The sequence below is a fragment of the Coturnix japonica genome, chromosome 13 (genome assembly GCF_054131305.1).
Source record: "Coturnix japonica strain WE chromosome 13, WE-NBRP24, whole genome shotgun sequence".
NCBI classification, from domain to species: domain Eukaryota; kingdom Metazoa; phylum Chordata; class Aves; order Galliformes; family Phasianidae; genus Coturnix; species Coturnix japonica.
This window is the reverse complement of record NC_140675.1, coordinates 20442218-20461325: the sequence shown is the minus strand read 5'-3', so window position 1 is coordinate 20461325 and position 19108 is coordinate 20442218. Positions and strand designations below refer to the sequence as shown.

The window sequence follows — 19108 nt, the reverse complement described above, 5'->3', positions numbered from 1 at the left end:
CGCTTCTGTGAGGACATTTCACAATATGAGGACTATAGGATGACCCTGTGATGACTCTCAGGCTCTCTAATAACCTTATGCCAGCTCTAGGACCACTGTTAGATGGCTCTATGATCCTAACACTAACATTAGCCCTAATGACACCCACCCTAGCCACTGAACCTCACTCCCAGCGCTATTGCACATGTTCGGAGGGGGGGGGGGGAGGGTAGTGTCCACTGCGCATGCACTGCCAGCTGCCGCAGTACCGGCATTGACCACTGGGGGGCAGCAGAGGAACGGGCTGCGCCTCCATTGGCTGCAATGGGGAAGGAGCAGAGAGTGGGAATGGATGGGGTCAGAGAGCGGGGAGGGGGGGGGACAGGGCAGGGAGAGGGACAGAGGGATGAGCAGGGCAGCAAAGCAGGAAAAAGAGATGTGACAGCGAGGCAGACACCGAAAACGGCAGAACAGCTGGCACAGAAAGTCAGGAGGGAAGGAACAGGACTGTGTGACTGATGGGAAAGGAAAGGAGAACAGGCTGGAAACGCAAATTAATGGGGAGTGGGGACGGGACAGAGGGATAATGGAGAATTAGGAGAGGGAGTGGGGATAGAGAACGTGTATGGTGGGAGGAAGAGACAGAGCAGGACTGAGCAGGACACTGGGGAGGTGTGAGGTGCAGGGCAGGGATGGAGATCAGCACAAAACAAAGAGAGAGGGATAAAATACAAATGGGCTGCAAAAAGAAACGGGATAGAGGCACTGAGGATCAAAGGGACAGTCAGATACAGCCAGAAGTGAGGGGAAGGTCAGCGGGACAGAGAGGGAGACTGAAAGAATAGAGGACAGAAGGAAGATGTGGGGACAGGCAGAGGAAAAGGGGGAAGGTAAACGGCCATGAAAGTGAAGGAAGCATTAGGAGAAAGAAATGCACAAAGAAAGGCAAGGATGCTGGAGACACCAGGAGCGATGCACGGGTGGTGCAGTGTTGGTTGGTGCCTCCAGGGCTTCGTGCTGTGTGTGTTTGAGGTGCGTGCAGCTGTGCCCAGTGTCAGCACCGCGAGGCACGAGCTCGCTGTAGGATTTTGTGGAATCACATCGAGTCACAGGGTCCGCACCGCTGGAAAAGGCCCCCAGCCCAAACCCAGCAGCCCATCCCCGCGCTGCTGTTCAGCGCTGTCCCCAAGTGCCACATCCCCGCGTTGCGCTGCGGGGCGGGCGCTGTGTGCTCGGTGCGCGGTGCACAAAGTGCCGGCGCTGCTCAGTGGGTGCGTGTGTCGGGGAGCGGACACACATCGAGGGGAGCGGAGCGGCCGGGGCGGAACGAGCGGCGGAGCGGAACGTGGCAGGTGGGATCCGACCGACGGGACCGGGGGGGGCGGGCGGTGAGGGGAACGAGCGGCTCCCGGTGCGGACGCGCAGCCCCGCGCTCGACCGTGACCGATGCAGGAGCCCCGGGGACACCCCGGCTGCCCGGCCCGGCCCGGCGCCCCCCGGGTGATTTGGGGCGGCTGCGGGTCCCGGGTTGAGCGCTGAGTTTGTCCCCCAGCAGAGCAAACGAGGTGCCCGCACGGAGGGGGAAACGGAGGCACTCTGTGCTGGGAGCAGCAGTGACAGCAGCACAACGAGCAGCCCGCTGAAAAAGAGCTCGAAGCGCCTGCTCCTCTCCTCCGTTTGCTCCCGTCTGTCCAGACCACGAAGGGTCCGCAGCCGCCATCCCATCCATCACTGCTGCCACCCCCCCCGCCCTCGGTGCCGTTCCCTCGGTGCAGGATCTGGCCGTGCCGCCCCACCGACGGTCAGTGCTGGTCCCGCTGCTGCCTAGTGAAGCATGAACTGCTCACATGCACATCAAGGGATGTCAGCTGCAGACTGGAACCAGCTCTGTGACATGCAGGCACCCTGAAGTGATCCCACAGCAGATCACACCACTGATCACATCTTTCTTTCTGTGTTCGCAGGGTTGCCTTCTTTGATTTGCAGAGAGGGATGGAGGTGTTCCCTGTCTTTTTGTTCTCTTTAGAGCAGCCTTTGAAGAGGGCTGGCTGTGGCTTATCTGTCTTGCAAGAGAGACAGAACAAATGAAGAGCAGCTGGTGATGAGCAGGATGGTGGGGAGGGGACAGCAGTCGCCTTACCAGGCAGCACGGACAGTCTGTGTGGATGTTAATATGAAGCTGGTTTCTGGTCCAGCTGTCAGATGTTAGAAAGGCTTTGCTAACAACTTTCTCAGACCTACAGAAGGACCTCAGGGCACGCACAGGGTATAGTGCAGAGCATGGAGTAGATCCTAAGGAGTAGGGGTAGCATGTGCTTCCTCGCCTGATGAAGGAGAGGCTGTCACTTCAGGAGGGGCACTTGACTCTTAGCAGCTGCTGGGAAGAGCATGGGAGGCCAAAGACTGCAAGCTGCTTCGTAGCCTTTATATCCTTTAACACTTCCTTCATTGCAGCAGTGTTTGTATTGAACAGGGTTTGCAGCGACTCCAAGCAGCTGGCACCCCCAAATCTGCACCCATACCTGGGACACCAGCAGACCCATGCTCACATGCCTCTTGCAGTGCTTCTGCCTCAGGCACTCACACTGTCCATGCTCCCAGGCCAAGCAGCACTTCTCCAGTCTCTCACCTCTCTCCCTGTGTTGCCACAGGCTCCAGCCACTTCAACCTCACCACGGCGCAGAATGATGGAGCACGAGGACTTCACCAGCTTGGCTGGGTACTGGAATTCCTCTGACAGTTACCAGTTCAGCCCTGCTAGTGTCATTGTCCCTGTGGTCTTCTCTCTCATCTTCCTCCTGGGCACAGTTGGCAACAGCCTGGTGCTGGCAGTGCTGCTGCGCAATAGGCAGATGGGCCACAACACTACCAACCTCTTCATTCTCAACCTCAGCCTGGCTGACTTCTTCTTCATTGTCTTCTGCGTGCCTTTCCAGGCCACCATCTACTCCCTTGAGGGCTGGGTCTTCGGCTCCTTCATCTGCAAGGCTGTCCACTTTTTCATCTACCTCACCATGTACGCCAGCAGCTTCACACTGGCTGCCGTCTCCGTGGACAGGTAACAGCCTAAGGATGCTCTGGGGCTGGGGAAGGACAACAGTCAGGAGAATGTGGGTAGAGTGAGAGCATGGGAAGGTCGGGGCCCATCACCTTTAGGCAAATCATTCCAACCACAGTGGTAATGGTCTGTGCTGCTAAAGGCAGTCTGGGGTCCGGATTTCCTTTCCTCCAACAGCCCCCAGGCAGCACTTCCAGCTCTCCCAAGTACAGAGCCGGTGCTGCTCCTGTCTGTGCTTCCCAGACAGGTTAGTGTGCTTGAGACCCAGACTCAGCTCCACACTGTGCCAGAAACACCCACTGCCAATCATCTAACACAGCCTTGGCTACAGGGAGCAAATCTCTTCCTTGCCAGTCTGATCTGTAAAAGCCAGAGAGGGCTGAAAACAGGCCTTGACTGGGCAGGAGCCAGCACTGCATCCATCACCCGGTGCAGCTTCCTCTGATCTTGGTACTGCTAGATAAATTCTACCATGCAGTGAATATCTCTGTGGTCTCCACAGCCCTGTTTCTTTCTCTCTAGCTCAGCATATAACCCACCCCATCATACGCAGATGAGCCAGCCAGCCCATGACTATGGGAGGAAATGCAGCTGTTTTACCCAGGACCACATCTCTAAGAGGCCATGAGATATCATGTAGAGCCACTGCTCAGGGATCTTCAGCAGAATGAAGCCCTCTTGTTCCTGGTGTTCATGTGGCCAGGCACAGCTTGACTGAACTCTTAGCTCTGGTTGCTTTGCTCTCCCCTCCAGGTACCTGGCCATCCGCTACCCACTGCGCTCCCGGGAGCTGCGAACTCCCTACAACGCGGTGGCTGCCATGGCTGTGATCTGGGGTCTCTCCGTGGTCTTTGCTGGGCCCTATCTGAGCTACTATGACCTGATCGAGTGGGAGTCCAGCTACATCTGCATGCCTGGCTGGGAGGAGTGGAGACGCAAGGTGATGGACACCAGCACGTTTGCTTTTGGCTATGTCATCCCAGTTCTGGTCATCAGCCTCTCCTACACCAGGACCATCAAGTACCTGTGGACAGCAGTGGAACCCTTGGAGGACATGTCAGAGTCCAAGAAAGCCAAGCGGAAGGTAACTAAAATGATCATCATCGTAACCATCCTTTTTTGCCTGTGCTGGCTACCCTACCACGTAGTCATCCTCCGATACCTCTATGGAGATTTCCCTTTCAACCAGGCCACCTATGCCTTCCGCCTGCTTTCCCACTGCATGGCCTATGCCAACTCCTGCCTCAACCCCATCGTCTATGCCCTGGTATCCAAACACTTCCGTAAGGGCTTCAAAAAAGTTTTCAGCTGTCTCCTGAAGAAAAAAAAACGCAACAAGGTGCACGTGTTGCACGGAGCTCACACTGTGCCTGGCTTTGAGGCAGGCTCCACTGAAGTGTCCCAGGTGCACGAGGAAAATAACAGGTGTGAGCTGAACCCAGACTCCTCTGGTTCTTCCAAGCACCGTCACCTTTCTAAGTAGCTCCACATCATCTGCCAGCCCAGCTGCGCCATCTGCCTCAGATCACTCCCTCCCATTGAATGAGACAGGATGCTAGGAAAGGCAAGACAGAAACCTTGCTATATCCTGCTTCTGGCCTTGCTGTTCCTCTTCTTTCTGGGTACCAGTTGTCCTCCTAAGCCATCTCCCTACAACTTCTTGTGTGCATGGGAAAGAATGGACCCACACTTGCTCCTGATCCACAGCTCACCTGGAGTTCAAGGATGAATGCTCCAGCTCCTCTGTTGACTCCCACCCTTCTAAGTCCTCTGCTTAGCAGCCCCACTACAATGGACACGTTTGTCATCAAATGGTCCCTTCTTTCCTCCTGTTGTCTGTTCTGGACAAAGTGTTTCTTATGGAGTGGTAAGGGAGACAGCTTTGCCCAGCCATTGCTCTTTGGATGCCCCATGGGCATTGTCCCATCTGCACAGCTGAGTCTTTGCAAAGGGGATGTGGGAAGCTCTCTCACCACGGTGCAGCAGATGTTCGTCTTCAGGGCATGCTGAGTGCCAAACATGCAGTTCTGGAGCTTCAGGGAGGAAAACTCTCATCTCCTTTTCTGGGGCTGATTAGATGTTCGTGGATGCCTTCCTGCCGTTACTTAATTACTGGAGATGGAGAAAACCTCTCCGGCTGACTGAGTTTGATCTGAAAAACAGATCTGAGAGAACCTGCAAAGCCAACAGACTCCCACACCAGAGACTTGCATCCAAGACTGGGAATAATTTACCACTCCCTCCTTGCTGTGCTCAGTGCAGTCCAGCCAACTCTCCCTGCTAACTCACAGGCTCTTTTGCCTTTTCAACACGTGATTGCAGCCCTGCAGAGCTGTACAAACACAGGAGCAATGCACACCTTCCTTCCAGTTCTAGGACTGGATCCTGTATGGAGCAGAACATGACTGGGCCTCCAAACCAGTCTGCTGCATTCTCAGCTCCCACTTGAAAAGGACACACAGAAAGGTGACCGTAATAACACTTAGACAGAGATCAGTGGTGGGTGCTGATGGTCTCCTGCTGCCCATCTTGCACACCCAGATCAATTCACGCTATTTCTTGAACTGCAATAACACAATCAGCAGCACATCCAGACAAAGGAAATGGAAAAACTCATTAATAGCCACCAAAGACAAAAAGGGAGAGAAACTGGTTGGGAAGGAGAATAAATCAGGAAAGTAACGAGCTCTGAGATTTCAGAGGCTGTTCCTAATGGTGGAGAACACTTTGTACAATCCAGGAGTCGCTTTATGTTCGGCTGTTTGCTCCGACTGGTTTTCACTTATTTCTCTCCTTCTTTCTAAAACTAATAAGAGTGGGCAGAACAGCTGAACCCCACCTGCCCAAAGCCACAGGGAAGTGCTGGGGAAGGCCTGCAGTGAAGGGGAGCCCCTGTGCATGGTACCCCAGAGCAAAACATGAGAAAGCAGAGAACCCAACACCTTGCCCCTCTGTGAGGACACCATGTGCCCAGACTGTCAAATCGACAATCAGAGCCCACACTGTGGCTGTGGGGATGTTTGTTGATGGAATGGGGCCCTGTGATTTGATGCAGCTGGAGCTGAGCAGCCCAGTATTACCAAGAGGCTACTTGAACTTACCCAGATGGGAGTTAATGAGGAAGTCTGGCAACAGCCAATCCAAACTGGATGCCAAGGGGAGTAATCGAGTCTCTGCTGTGTTTGTTGAGCACTATAAGAATGTACACCTTGCTGCAGGGGGGTGGTTTTTTTGTTTTCTTTGATTTGGCATAATAAAACTGGAAGATGGATATCACTATATTAGTGCCAGTCTGTTATTCTGTCCACTCAGCCGTAGGTGCTTTGGGAGCATCTCCCCATCCATTCACCCTAATTGTTGTCACTGGTGGCGACATCAGGCGTTTCCATGAGGTCCCTGTCTCCTGCTGTGAGCAGACAGTGCTGCAAGGAGCCACAGTGTCACCCACCCCAAGGGCAGTGCTGGGAGCCCACCCAATCCTGGGGGTCACCTTTGGGCTGTGCTGGGGACAGACACCTGTGGGCCAGCTGGAAATCTCCAGTTTTGCTCTGTGCTGTGATGGTTTGGGCAGACTGGCTACATGGTGTGTTTTTCTCATGTGAAAGACAGTTTGCTCTCCCCGTCCGCTACTGAATTGCTTGTAATTACCTTAATTATACCTCTCTCTCCTAATGTCAGACAGAGACCAGTACTAATTTGAGTATATTGGCTGAGATGCCCATCACCGTTTAGCGGAGTTGTTTGTACAAGAACCTCAGCAGCACCCTTAATAAGCACAGAGGGAACAGACAAGGAAGAGATGCAAGTCCTGGTGATTAAAGCAGGGGTCAATAAAGACACGAGCAGGCAGACATCACCCTTGGACATGGAGCCTGTCTTCTGTATGGGCTGCCTGCGTTCCTGGGGGCTCCAATGTCTGCTTCTGCATCCTCTCAGCGTGCCACTTACATGAATGCCGTGATTAGAGAGCCTGGAGCATGGCTTGTATTACTATAACATGGTGTGTGCATCAGGGCAGGTGTCAAAACACTTCCAGATGCCGTCAGAGAAATGAGTACCAGCCCAAGCAGAAATAAATGGCTCCATCTGCTCTTACACCAAGTTCATACTTCCCCAATGACCAAAAGTGTTCAGAAAGTAATAATTTCATTCGAATGAATAATGCTTCAAGCATTGGAATAAAGCCATGCTGGGGATAACAGGGTTATTATTCAGCATGATGCTTCTGGGTGCACTTGGGTAGAAGAGGCAGGCTTATTTTCAGGACCCACATGCCTACCACATACATAACTGTGTTAAAGTCAGAGCTTTCCTGTCCTGTGCACTGAGTGCTATTGTCACCTCTTCTCACGTGCCCTTTCTACTGCCCATGAGGTGTTATAAGCACACATGGGTGCCTGCAGCAGGACGCAGGTTAGTCTGAAGGTGCCAGAGAGTGAGGATCTATGGCTGTGGGAGCAAATGGGGAATTCTTTCTAGATCTGGGGTTGTAAACTTTTGCCCAAGGTGCATCTTGCTCAGCACAAGCCCCTTTTCTCCTTCCTCACAATCAGCCATAGCCCCTGTACACCAGTGCTCTGTGGTCACTGCCTGGCTGGGGCTCTGCCCTATTGCTCAGTGAAACACCTTCAGTCACTGATTTTAACTTCATCTCCAATACCATCAAAGCAGCATGCGAGAGCTCAACCCACATCCTCCATTTCTTCCTCTGTTGCCTGGCATTCAGCACAGAAGATGAGACTCCTTCAACCCACACATGCTTCTCTTCAGCAGCCACAGGTTAATTTGGGACCTGTCAGCAATAATTAAGCTCATTGCTTATGCTGGGGCCTCCAGACACAGCTCTCCTGGAAAGACTGAGCCATGACAACCTTCCCAGCCCTACAGCCCCAACATCCATTCCTTCTGGACTGGAGCTACCTGCAAAAACAGCTTGGGCTACTGCATCAATAAAAGGATCCAAGCAGAATCCATTGCTTAGTATCCATTTTGCTGGGCAGGATTCTTTCTGCATCAGGCCCACCCAGATAGAGACACATTTCAAGGGATGTTTAAACACATCCCAGCACTGGGTGCCTGAGCCCTCAGTGCAGCCCCACACGCAGGGAGCTCTGCCAGCAGCAGCTCAGCAAAGCCACGTGGCCTTTGTGCTGCAGCACAGCCTGCACAGCAGCAGTGGACAGATAAGCTGTTTGCACATTTGCTAATATTAGAACATGACACAGTTTGTTTCTAATGAAGTGTTCAACCTGGCTTTGTGGTACACAGCAAAATCCTGATGTGGTGTCCTGTGCAGCTTCCTGCCCACACCATCCTTCCTGCTCCTGCTAATGGATCCCAGCTGGCTATTGCCCAAGCCAGAAGCTAAATCTAGAACAGTCCTGATCGTAGTTTAAACTCACTTTAAAGGAGATAAGTTTAAAGCTGGGGAAGAGCTAAATGCACACAGTTAAAACAACCTGACTCTCCCCTGAGCCCTGGTTCCACCGAGAGCTGCTGCCACCAGGCATGGGATCCACCTGTTTCAGGTGTTCAGAAGTGCTGCTCCACTTCCCAGCATAAAACATCTACTGCCCCACAGATACACGGTCACTCTGACAGCTTCAGAGTCCGATCTGAGGGCTGACGCTGATGTACACATACAAAAGTCACAGCTCCTGCTGCTCCCTACAGCACCTATCCCTGGCTTTGCCTCAGTTCCTCTCTGTAGGAAAAGCCGTGTGCCAAAGGCAAAATGGCAGGACAGAGCCCTTACAGATGTCTTCTGACATAAAGTATCTGAAGTATCCATAAAATATCCTGCACTGAAAAATATCAAGTGACTTTGATGAGAGCTGTTTTCTATAAGCTTGCTTTGATTGGCACTGTCCCATCCCTGAGCGCTTGATTAACAAACCAGAACAATAGGAAATCAGAATAATGCACAAGACGTGGGTAAAAACCCCATGACAATGACTGTGCTGCAGATCATCACCAGAAAGGGAGAATCAGTGCTGAGTGAATACTGCTCGTGATGGGGACCCTTCTTCGCCCTGCTCAATTGACAGGCTGGGAGAAAGCAGATATTCGGCATTCAGTCCAGCCATATACCACCTCTTTGTGCTAGCAAAAAAAATAGAGAAGCCCCACTTGCAGGTTGGAGTCTCAGATCTAGCTGGAAAACAGAAGTTGCACGTGCTCAGACTTGGAATGGCTGCATTTCTTCTCTCTGGCAAGGTTGCAATCATTATAATAGGCAGCAAATCCTCCACCCTGCCTGTGGAGGTGCTCAAGTTCATGTCAAAAGCTTTCTCAAAGGAAAGCTCAAGGTCAACCCTGAGACTGCAGCTGCTGAAAGCCCCCCGTGCTCTCCTGGGGATGTCCAACAAGAGGGTGTCCCAGTCCCAGCACATGGTGGGGAAGATGGTGAGTCTGTGACAAAGGAACAGCTGGACCAGCAACAGGAGCACAGGGAGAAGAGAGTGAGGAGACCCAGCAAGATGCAGAGTGATTTTGGAGCTCAGGTACCAAGGAGCGCCTCCCACACCAGCATTTTGGAGTACAAATCGTTTTCATTCCCAGGGCCACAAGCCAGAAAACAACTCAATTTTCATCAGCTGCTTAACTGAGTTCTCGCTCACGCCCATTTCTTTCTACCTACCCACTCAGCAAATAAATGCATCACTTTGTCTCCTGCCCATTCAAGCTTTCAGTCTCCCCGTGTAACTTTCCATCTGCTTGAACCCAATCAGGCTTCTTGCCAGCCATGTGGGTAAATGTATCTGCATTCCCCGCTGCCACTGCCCCTGTCCCAGCTCTCATAATCAGCAGCCCAGCAATGAGACAAATGTCATTCCATTCTCTAGGCAGCAAATCGGCACACACAAATATCTTCCAGGTGAATTACGGACTCTGCTGATAAGAAGCTTAGAAGCAAAACATTCATTTACCTGAGCTGACACCACAACTTGAATGGCAGTGGAACTGGGCTGTAATTAAACTGTAAGTGATGAGAAGCAGGGAGACATTGTACACTTTGCTCTTCACAGCAATCAGAACAAACCATTCCAACTTCTGGAGAGACTTCCAGCAAACAGAACTGGCTCTGTGCGGCCCAGCAGCAACCTCCATCCAGCAAACCTCCTCCCTCCTTCCAACAGCAACAGGGAGATGGGACCAGACAGGCATGAAGCGCCGCTTGACTGTGACTCCACAGAGCACAAACCTGTCAGCTCTGCTTGTCTGCTGTCATTTCAGATAACACGAGCACTGCCAAGCCTGAAGTACGAGTGAGCAAAATCCCTGTCTTGGCCCCTAGGATGCAGGGCTTGTCTGGAGGAGGCACAGACCTTGTTCCAGGAGACCAAGCAGCACAGCAGGCAGAGCCCTTGGGTGCCTTTCCTCTTTGGTGCAGGACCAGCACACACTGCTGAGAAGCATCATCCTGTGTGTATTTCCACAGTGCTGGGAGCAGAACTGTTCTGCCCCTAAGCCCAGCTTCTGAACCAAAACCCATCCTGCGGCCCCAGGACTGTGGGCTGTTATTGCCTCAGATTCACACTGCTTCCCGAGTGAAAAGCATCAGCCCCTTAACAGAGCACCCTTACAGCCCCTGGTGGACTGGTACAGTACCTTTGCTTTCTGGCAATACCCTGCATACCTGTGTGGTCCCAAGATGGGCAGCGACCCTTCCTGCCAGGGCAATGCTCTTCTGCATCATTAAACAAGGCAGTGTCCTCTGAATAGGAGCTGCCCTGCCACCTCGCAGCTCTCACAACAGTCACTGCATCAGAGCTGGAAGCAGCACAGCCATTCACTTTGCACGCTCCTGCCCTTCAGAACAGAAGGAGACTGTTTTCACTGGAAGGAAACAAACACACTGGATTGAGTGTTGTATCCCTGACAGCTGGAAGCCCCGTTGGAGAGGATGAGGCAACACCAACAGGACTGCACACAGTAGTGTGAATTAAAAGAGGATCCTCCACCACATACACAGAGGGTTAAGGAGAACCTCAGACAGCTCCAGAGAGATTAACTATAAAAGTACTCTCGTGTGAGAAGCTGTCAGTGGTGAGCACACATGTATAGCCATACGCTAAGCAGAAAACAGTCAGGAACAAAACAAGGACTGGTAAATACATCCCCAGGGTAATGACCACAACTAGTTGCATTACTAATTCCAGTCAATTAGCCTTGTATCTGCTATTGAATTAGCTCACCCAGGCCTCCCTACTTTCCACCTTTCACTACTAACACATACATCAATTAATCAGTCACAGTCCAATTTTCATTTATAAGAAGTGCTAATGCCTGCAACCTGCAATATTAACATGTAGACCAGATCACCTAGATTCCTTTCCAACCTTTGCCATTCTGTGATCTCTCCAAGCAGTATCAAGAGATTTTGATCCTGCGTCCTGGACAACCCGCATCCTGTCAATACAGCCTCCAATGGCCTGATGTCCTGTAGCTGCTCAGCTCACTTCAGCACAAATGTAGACTCCTGGGTAAGGTCTGGTGATGAAACTCACCAGAAACACAGGCTGGACAGGATGAGTAGCTGCTAAGCAGGAGATAGACAATGCTTCCTCAGCACAGCCAGTCAGCTCCAAGAGCCAACACAATCCAGTTCAAAACATGACTGTCAAGGGAAGTTTGGAGAAGGGCTTTAAATAACACTCAGGTCAGACAGCACTGGCTAACAGCTACAGGCTCTTAGGCTCCATCCTCCAAGCAGTAATACAGCATGCACAACTAAAGCGCTCAGTTGAAAAAAGAGCACAGAACCTTTGGCAATCTTTATTCTCAGCAAAGACAACTCACAGGAGCATGGTATGTCTGAGGATATTTATTTCACAGTTACCAGTGATTAGAGGGCTAGAGTTACATAGTGCAGCATTCATAAATAGGCAGCAAATCATATTAACAACATGGTACTCACTTGGAGTTTAATGACAGGATGTGAGACTGCACAGCTGTGCTCAAGGTACCAAGGCAGCTCCAAAGGCTGGCAATGAAAATGAGATACCACACCTGGAAAAAAACCAAGCGGCCGGACTAGGGTTTAGGAAAAATAAATAACACAGATGATCACATTGATGCCAAGGAAAAAAAGCTCAAATAGTAGCAAGTAAGAGTATCCCCAAAGGGGAATTGATAACATGGGTATGGCCAGAACAGACTGGAGAGAAAAGCTCTGAGCTAGTCATAACTGCAGCTGGACCAACATGCCCTACGTTTTTTTGGTGTGTTAAATGAATCTAACTTCACCCCTTCCCAACCAGCTCATAGTCCAGTAGCTAGTAATAGCACTGTGTGCAAATACAGTTATCGAAGGTGGTTGGTCCACAGCTCCCCATCCCTTGTAAGGGACTATGGATTATCAGAGGTTTACAAAGCATAAACCACACAAGAAAACAGGTAGAAGCTCCCACCAACCACACAGCACTGCTTGGTGCCCTGATCATGCATTATTCCCAGACAAGGCTACCAGACGTGTATCTCCAGATCCATCGACCCCACCCTGAAGAGGACCACGAGGTAAGCGAATCACAGCACTCCTCACAGGCTGACCTGGATTCAACTGGCACACAGAAAACAAATGGGGAGACACTGGAGGTGCTTTAAAGGGTTTGTACAGTCCACAGGGAATTAATATGGCTTGTAGTTCCAGTAACTGGAGAAAACTGAGATCTGGAAAGCAAGAGAAAAAGCAGTTAAGCTCCTGGAATGCCTCGGCCATAGAAGAACAGAGCTTTATATTTACCACTATGAGTGTGAAAAGATTGAACTTTGCAGCATTATCTTGCACTGTGCTGCAGAAAGACAGCTCTGCTGCTGTTGTCACTGAGGAGGCTTAGAGCACAGACATTTTCCAAGGTAGCGGCCAGGTCAGCTGCAGAGCTGGAACTGGACTTTGCTCTACTGGAAACCACTTTGCTGGACAGGTCTCCATGTCTCCTGCCCAGGCATTTCTTAACATGCAGCTCACGACTGAGAACACAAGAACTCTGACCGCTCCTTTCCATCTAGCTCAGCAAACATCTGCCACACTACATTCACCCCAGATGGCTGCTGTCTGCTCGGCAGTGACAGCCAGCTCCTGGGCTCCAGAGCACTGACTCACAGCTTGTTTTCAGTCTGTACAAAATATCTCACCAGATTTTTAGGATATCTAAGGTTCCCTCAAAATTCAGAGTTATAAAATGAAGCTCCTTCTCTAAAGCCATTACCTTGTCCTTCAGTTGCTGGCAAAGCTGCAGTGAAACTGTGAAGAAGACAAGGGCATCATTTAACCATGGGACAACGCACTCCATTTTGTGGACATGGCTGACTTCATAACGCTGGTTTCCAAACTCACTGGATAGGATAAAAGAAGAGCACAGCTCAACACGGCAGCACAGAACACAAAACTCAACTGTCCTCTATTCTCACAGAAGGAATCAGAATGACTTCTACATTTAAAACAGCACCTGGCAAAGTTACAGAACACAAACTCTCAGTCTACCTCCAACTGGACTCAGAGTTAAGCACAATTTAACAGTGTTCAGGTAGAAACATTATCACTTTCCAGAGCGGTGTGCTGCAGGAAGTGCAGGTGGCCATACCAATAGTCTGATGTTCTACTGGCTAATAACTCTCATCTCTTGCCAAACTCGTGACACTCTGTGGGTAAGCTGAGTCCTGAAAAGCCTTTCTCACAGTCATTAAAGAAACACTATTACAGGTAGCTGTGTGATTACAGGCACAGCCACAGCAAGTGACTCAGTTTAGTTTTTCCATTAAACAGTTTGATTAGAGCATCTGCTCCATTTGGACCTTACCCTCTGCATCCCTGTTACACAGCCTTGTAGCAACTGTACTTACAACATGGCTCCAGGGTTGTGCAGAATGGATCCTCCAGCAGGCTTGAAGTTCTAGGAGAAGGCAATGCTGATTAGGATTTTGAGGCAGTAAAATACTTGGAAGACCTATAAGATGTTCAAACCAGCATCTGTGTATGTCTGAATACTCTGTTCATATTGAATTCCTGACACTTGATCCCATTTTGCTCCTTTAGAAAAACATTCTACACAGCTGCCAAGTCCAATTTAGCTCCAGAATATAGAGCTAATATAGAATCACAAAAGTAAGTTCCCACTGAACAGAATATCCAGAAGAAAAGCAGAAAACTGGTTTTAGGAAAAATATCTCTATGGAGGAACTGTATTTCCTAAACTGTGAGTTTACTTTTGTTTTTATGGGACAACAAGCTGACCCAAGAATATTACGTTAAGCAGAAAAGTAACCACCAAAACCCCATTCAGAAAACCTAAGATGTGACATCAGTATAAAATGCAATACTACAACTGTGCCCTTCAAGAACTATGTATAAATTATCCAATTCTATTGCAAGATAAAACATTGCCTGCCAAAAAATAATAATGACTTTCTCCAGAGAACTGTTATTTTCTTCTTGGCTAAAGAGCCATGTCACCAGCGGAGTTTAGAGCCAGTGTTCTGGCTGTAGAAAACCTAAATACAGACACAATACCAGTCATCCTGATTTCTACATTATCTTATGCTTATAACAGTACACAATGTAACAGCGTGACCTCCTCACAGTAGGAGGCGAAAAGAGATAGATAAACAAAGCTCAGGAAATGGCAGGCATCACCTTGGTCGTGCTGGGCTGCAGCACATGGAGTTGGTAGACAGTCAGGCACAGCTTATTCAGGTTTATATAGAAATTCACAAGGATGTCTGGAGGCAGAGCAGGGCTGAACATTTTCTGGTGAGAAAACAAATTGTTTCTGTATCAGTGAACAGACCATTATTTCTAATGCTACAAAATCACTTCCTTTTCTAAGCTATACAGCAAGTAGCCCACAGTGTGAGATACGACTAAAGAAAGAGATTGAGCAACATGCATGTAATGGTTGCTCCTCCTGCTGCAGTTGCATCAGGTGGTGTGGGCACGAGTGCTGGTGCCAAAAGAGGATGGAATAGTATTCATAGAAAGAAATCATCCCTGGACAACATTCCTGGGCATGGAACACAACCTCTCCCTGAGAACCAGAATCCTCAACCCCCAGGGGATACAGAACTGACGAGAATTAAAAGCTCAGGGTTTGCACTTACTTCATCTCTCTCCCCTTCTCTCCTTGCCCAGGAGAGGCTTCAGAAATCCATTCCCACCAAAATGCAGCACAATATCCAGACCACTGCATGCTTTAGATTTAGACTATTGCACACTTACTGTGAGACCACTGGAGGCAATTTCTGGCAGGGTCAGCGTGGCTGGAGTGGTGAGTCGATTCCGAGCTCTTGAGAGCTGTAACATCACAGCATCCATAAGCTGGAAAATGTCAGTACAGCGTTGAGTGGGAATAAAACGATATCTTCCCTATCAGCAGCCCTTGTGCAAACATATAGCAACTACAAAGATTTAGCTGAAATGTTTGATATTGTTCTGAGTTCTACTGAGTGAAGCCCAACCTCTGGTCCAGAGAGCATGTCTAGAAAGCTAGAATGCTTCTCTTCTCACCTTAAGAACCTCTGAGCCCGTCTTGAAGTGGTAGTTTACGTCTCTGTTCATAAGCAGGTAAATTGCTTGGTTAACATGGTTTCTAGCATCCTGGATCTGCAAAGGTACAAATGCAGCAGCATTAAAGAAGCTCTCTCTGTAATACACAAAAGAAAATAGATTTCACATCTCATTGGGAGTCATCATATAAGAAAATGGTGACTTCTCAAATGTTAAGGCCATTTTTCTGTTACTGCTAGATGCCTGTCAATACAAATGTGCCATTGATGTCCAGATACGTTACTACATTGCTCACTGGACATACTAATAGCTACACCATAGATTGTCAGTAAAAACATCACTACTGCCCCAAAGGAACGGTGACATCAGACACTCTCTGATCCAGGTGTAGATCCAGGCACTGGGTCCTCCTTTAGAGGATGATGAGCTCTACATAAACAGCCACCAGATTGGTGCTGTTTCAGGAACAAGCAGAACTTGCTTTTTTCTTGCTCTCCTAGAACCACAATTCTATTTAAATGTATGTTTTCTCCCTTAGCTTTTACCACAGTGTAGAATGGAACAGTCCTTACAGAAAGCAAGGAGGCAGCAGGTGCAGCAGAGGGGTAACCTTACAAAGTTAATGGTACCTGCTGCAGTTTCCACTGCTTGTCTTCCCGGAACGCAAAATGCAGAAGCTGATTGCTTCTGGGCATCTTCAGATTCAGGTCCTTGAAGAAAGAAAAAAAACATCAGAGCAGGCAACTCCCACATGCAGAACATAGAGGCTGCCAATCCATTCTGCCTCTCACACCACCTTGGCAAGCTGTTAAAAGCAGTTCCACCATGGTCAGAACATCAGCCCTCTTCCAAGAAGATGTTAATACCACAGATAAGCTGAAGGGAATTTAGTGTATCAAGAACCAGGCAGGAAACACCTTCTTATCTGCAAAGTCTGCTCTCAAGGGAGTTTGAAATTACAACCACGTGGGTAGTAAAGGCAGAGAATCCCCAGAAAAGCTGAGTGCACCAACCACCACAGGAATTTCAGTGCCAGCTGCTATGACCAACATCAACCTCCATCCGTTACGCTTCTCTCTTGCAGCCGAACAGGTAAATTTTTTGCAAAAAGTCCAAATTTAAGGATCTCTATGGTCTAATCTACAACCAAAGACATCTCCTATCCACTGCCAGTTCAACTGGCACCAAGACTGCAGTGTATTATGGCATTCCATTGAGGGGGAGGGCTCAAGATGCTGGATCTTGTAAAACGTGAGCGGTCCCTAAAACATTAAGGATTTTAGGCCTACTAAAGAAGACAAAGAATGCTTATTGATCACTTCTAAAGCATAGCTACAAAGACCTCTCCCACATCTCTTTGTGGTACAAAGCATGAATGTACTCACAGCTTGACACAAGGCATCTCCTTGCAGTGTCAACACACCTTTTACCTGGTCCATGCTGAAATGAAAAGAATGAGAAGGAAATCTGGGTAATGAAGGTCACAGGAGACAACAGACACCCACACGCTGCAGCAGAGCACCGCCCCTCCCCAGGCCGGGCAGCCAGCCATGGTCCCCTCCATCTGGGGGTCACTCTATGGGTCAGCTGCTGGGTGCAGGTCAGCTCTACAAACACATCCAAACCCCCAGTTCTTGGCATCCTTCCATACACTGTGCACCACCACACCCTGCCTGAAACATCACGTTCTGTTCCAAACAAGGCTTCATGTGTCACCTATCAACACTTTGGTTGCTGTTACAAACAAAAAAAGCACACCCCAAACCCGTCCAAAGGTCCTGCGAGATGGCTCACACCTCCAGCAAACACTGGGGGAGGACTGAGGCGCCTGGGCTGTAAAGCTCAGTTTTGCCATTCCTTACATATGAACGCATTAGGAGCTTCAGATCTGCACTTTTAAGATCCACCTCAGAAAAACAAGGAATAAAAGCTAAGCTCATTTTCATGCTATTGGAGACTGTGACTTTCAAAAACAAGACAGCAATGTTGCACCCTTCTTCAGTGCTCGTCACGCTGTCTCTAAGCAGTGAGGCACCCTGCCTTGCAGAGCTTGTAAACCCTGCCAAGGTGCAGAATGCTGACAGAGGACTAGGTGAAGAAATGGACAGCTATTTCAGAGCTACACTCCTGGAGGACACATACAAGGCTGTGTTTGTCCTGTGTCAAGGAGATTTAGCATTGTTATCACAGGGAGATTACGACAGTGGTTAAGGTTTATAAGACCGGCCCTGCAAAGGGAGGAGTGCAGCCCCATCAGCAGCACCACTTACCCCGCCACACTCAGCATGAAGCTCTCCTGCTTGGCTGCTCCTTCCGAGCCCCCCGCTGGCAGGGCGAACCTGTGGGAGGCCTCCTGGCTCAGGGAGAGAGAGCAATGAGTGCTGGAGCCCCCTGTCCTGGCCCACCTCAGCCTGGGCACAGTGTGAGGCTGAACAACACCAGCAATGGGCCTGGAGCAGTGCAGTCACTCCTGTGAGCCCCCAGCACCGTGCCCAGCAATCACAAGAGATCAGAGCACAGCTGCCCACTGTCACAGCGCCACTTCAGCAGCTTCACAGTCATTTCTGCAGGGCTCTCCCACAGCAGCCCCCAGGGACCAGCCCTCCTGACTGTCCTGCAGCCACATCTCACCTTTAAGACATCCTCCAAAGCAATACAATATATACAGATACTGGAGGGCATCCCTCACCTGCTGTGGGGCCACACACAGTGTCAGAACCACCACGATCCTTCCTCCTTGAGCATCTCCCTCCCTTCATTCCCCATTTTTACCCCTATTTTGCACCATCCACGGACACGGCCGGTACCTTGAGGATGTCGTGCAGCTGTTGCAGCACGGCGTGCACCTCCTCGTGCAGCAGCCACCTGAACTCTTCTTCCTGCAGCGCAGAAACAGGAGCAGCGTCACCCCCCGCACCCGGCGCCATCACGGCCCTGACGCGCCGACACGATCTGAGCCGTGTCCGTGTGCGCCGTGCGCCATCCGGGTCACGGCAGCAGATCTTTGTTCTGCCGGACGCTGACGGTCCCGTCGCGGCCTCACATTGCATAGCACGGCCCGCCCCGCATGGAGCAGGCCCGGCCCGGCCCCGTTCCGTCGCTCCTCAGGGCGCTGCGGTGTCAGCTCGGAATGGCCGGATCCCGCAGCTCCCTGTCCCGCTCCCGCTCCCGTTCCCGCTCCGCTCGCCGCCCCGTGTCACTCACCAGCACCGCCCGCTCCGCCGCGCTCACCATGGCCGCCGCCATCTTGCCGCCAGCCCCGCCCCCAGCCGCCCCTATTGGTTGTCTATCAAACCGCAAGCCCCGCCCCCGCCCTCCTCTATTGGCCGTTGCTCTGCATCCAGCCCCCTCCCCACACTCCCTATTGGCTACAGCCCCGCAGGGAACCTCGCTTCCTCTCTTCCCTATTAGCTGGGAGCACGCGCCCAGCCCCGCCCCTTCCCTCCCTTATTGGCTGCTTTTTAGTCCCGCCCTCTGGGCCGAGGCGCGGCGGTGACACGTGCGGGGCGGGGGGGGCGTCATGGCGGGTGTCTGTCATGGCGGCCGAACCGCAACGAACCGGCTGC

At 50.6% G+C, this 19108-nt stretch overlaps 2 protein-coding genes across 7 annotated transcripts; one reads left to right on the top strand and one right to left on the bottom strand.

The window, feature by feature from the left end:
* The first annotated feature begins 1019 nt into the window (after positions 1 to 1019).
* On the top strand, positions 1020 to 6316 carry LOC107321024 (galanin receptor 2b-like). 3 transcript variants are annotated; one of them, XM_015877513.3, is made up of 3 exons: positions 1020 to 1331; positions 2631 to 3037; positions 3791 to 6316. In XM_015877513.3, exons 2-3 carry the CDS (start codon positions 2664 to 2666, stop codon positions 4518 to 4520), a joined length of 1104 nt encoding a protein of 367 aa, XP_015732999.2. In that variant the 5' UTR covers positions 1020 to 1331; positions 2631 to 2663; the 3' UTR covers positions 4521 to 6316. The 3 variants fall into 3 exon arrangements, with proteins under 3 accessions (XP_015732999.2, XP_085370590.1, XP_015732998.2); XM_085514464.1 differs by lacking the exon at positions 1020 to 1331 and having other exon boundaries at positions 2170 to 3037; positions 3791 to 4121; positions 4227 to 6316; XM_015877512.3 differs by lacking the exon at positions 1020 to 1331 and having other exon boundaries at positions 2170 to 3037.
* Positions 6317 to 11848: 5532 nt separating this feature from the next.
* Positions 11849 to 18803, bottom strand: ROGDI (rogdi atypical leucine zipper). Of its 4 annotated transcripts, XR_001558431.3 has the most exons (12): positions 18747 to 18803; positions 18350 to 18421; positions 17813 to 17895; positions 16928 to 16982; positions 16172 to 16252; positions 15543 to 15638; positions 15255 to 15353; positions 14673 to 14786; positions 13883 to 13932; positions 13249 to 13375; positions 12590 to 12709; positions 11849 to 12049 (listed from the first exon to the last, which is right to left on the bottom strand). XR_001558431.3 is itself a non-coding variant. In XM_015877516.3 (11 exons), the coding sequence occupies exons 1-11, from the start codon at positions 18786 to 18788 to the stop codon at positions 12668 to 12670; spliced, it is 861 nt and encodes a 286-aa protein (XP_015733002.2). In that variant the 5' UTR covers positions 18789 to 18803; the 3' UTR covers positions 11849 to 12667. The 4 variants fall into 4 exon arrangements, 2 of the variants coding, with proteins under 2 accessions (XP_015733002.2, XP_015733004.2); XR_014933974.1 differs by lacking the exon at positions 18350 to 18421; XM_015877516.3 differs by having other exon boundaries at positions 11849 to 12709.
* Between the last annotated feature and the right edge of the window lie 305 nt (positions 18804 to 19108).

Excerpts from the sequence above, each read along its gene's own strand:
- ROGDI (XM_015877516.3), bottom strand. The coding sequence starts at position 18,788 with ATGGCGGCGGCCATGGTGAGCGCGGCGGAGCGGGCGGTGCTG. Across the intron at positions 13,933-14,672 it reads TGCAGCCCAGCACGACCAAG|AACTTCAAGCCTGCTGGAGG; the intron begins GTGATGCCTGCC and ends GCCTTCTCCTAG. Across the intron at positions 13,376-13,882 it reads CACAACCCTGGAGCCATGTT|TGAGTTTGGAAACCAGCGTT; the intron begins GTAAGTACAGTT and ends TATCCTATCCAG.
- LOC107321024 (XM_015877512.3), top strand. The coding sequence starts at position 2,307 with ATGAAGGAGAGGCTGTCACTTCAGGAGGGGCACTTGACTCTTAGCAGC. Across the intron at positions 3,038-3,790 it reads GCTGCCGTCTCCGTGGACAG|GTACCTGGCCATCCGCTACC; the intron begins GTAACAGCCTAA and ends TCTCCCCTCCAG.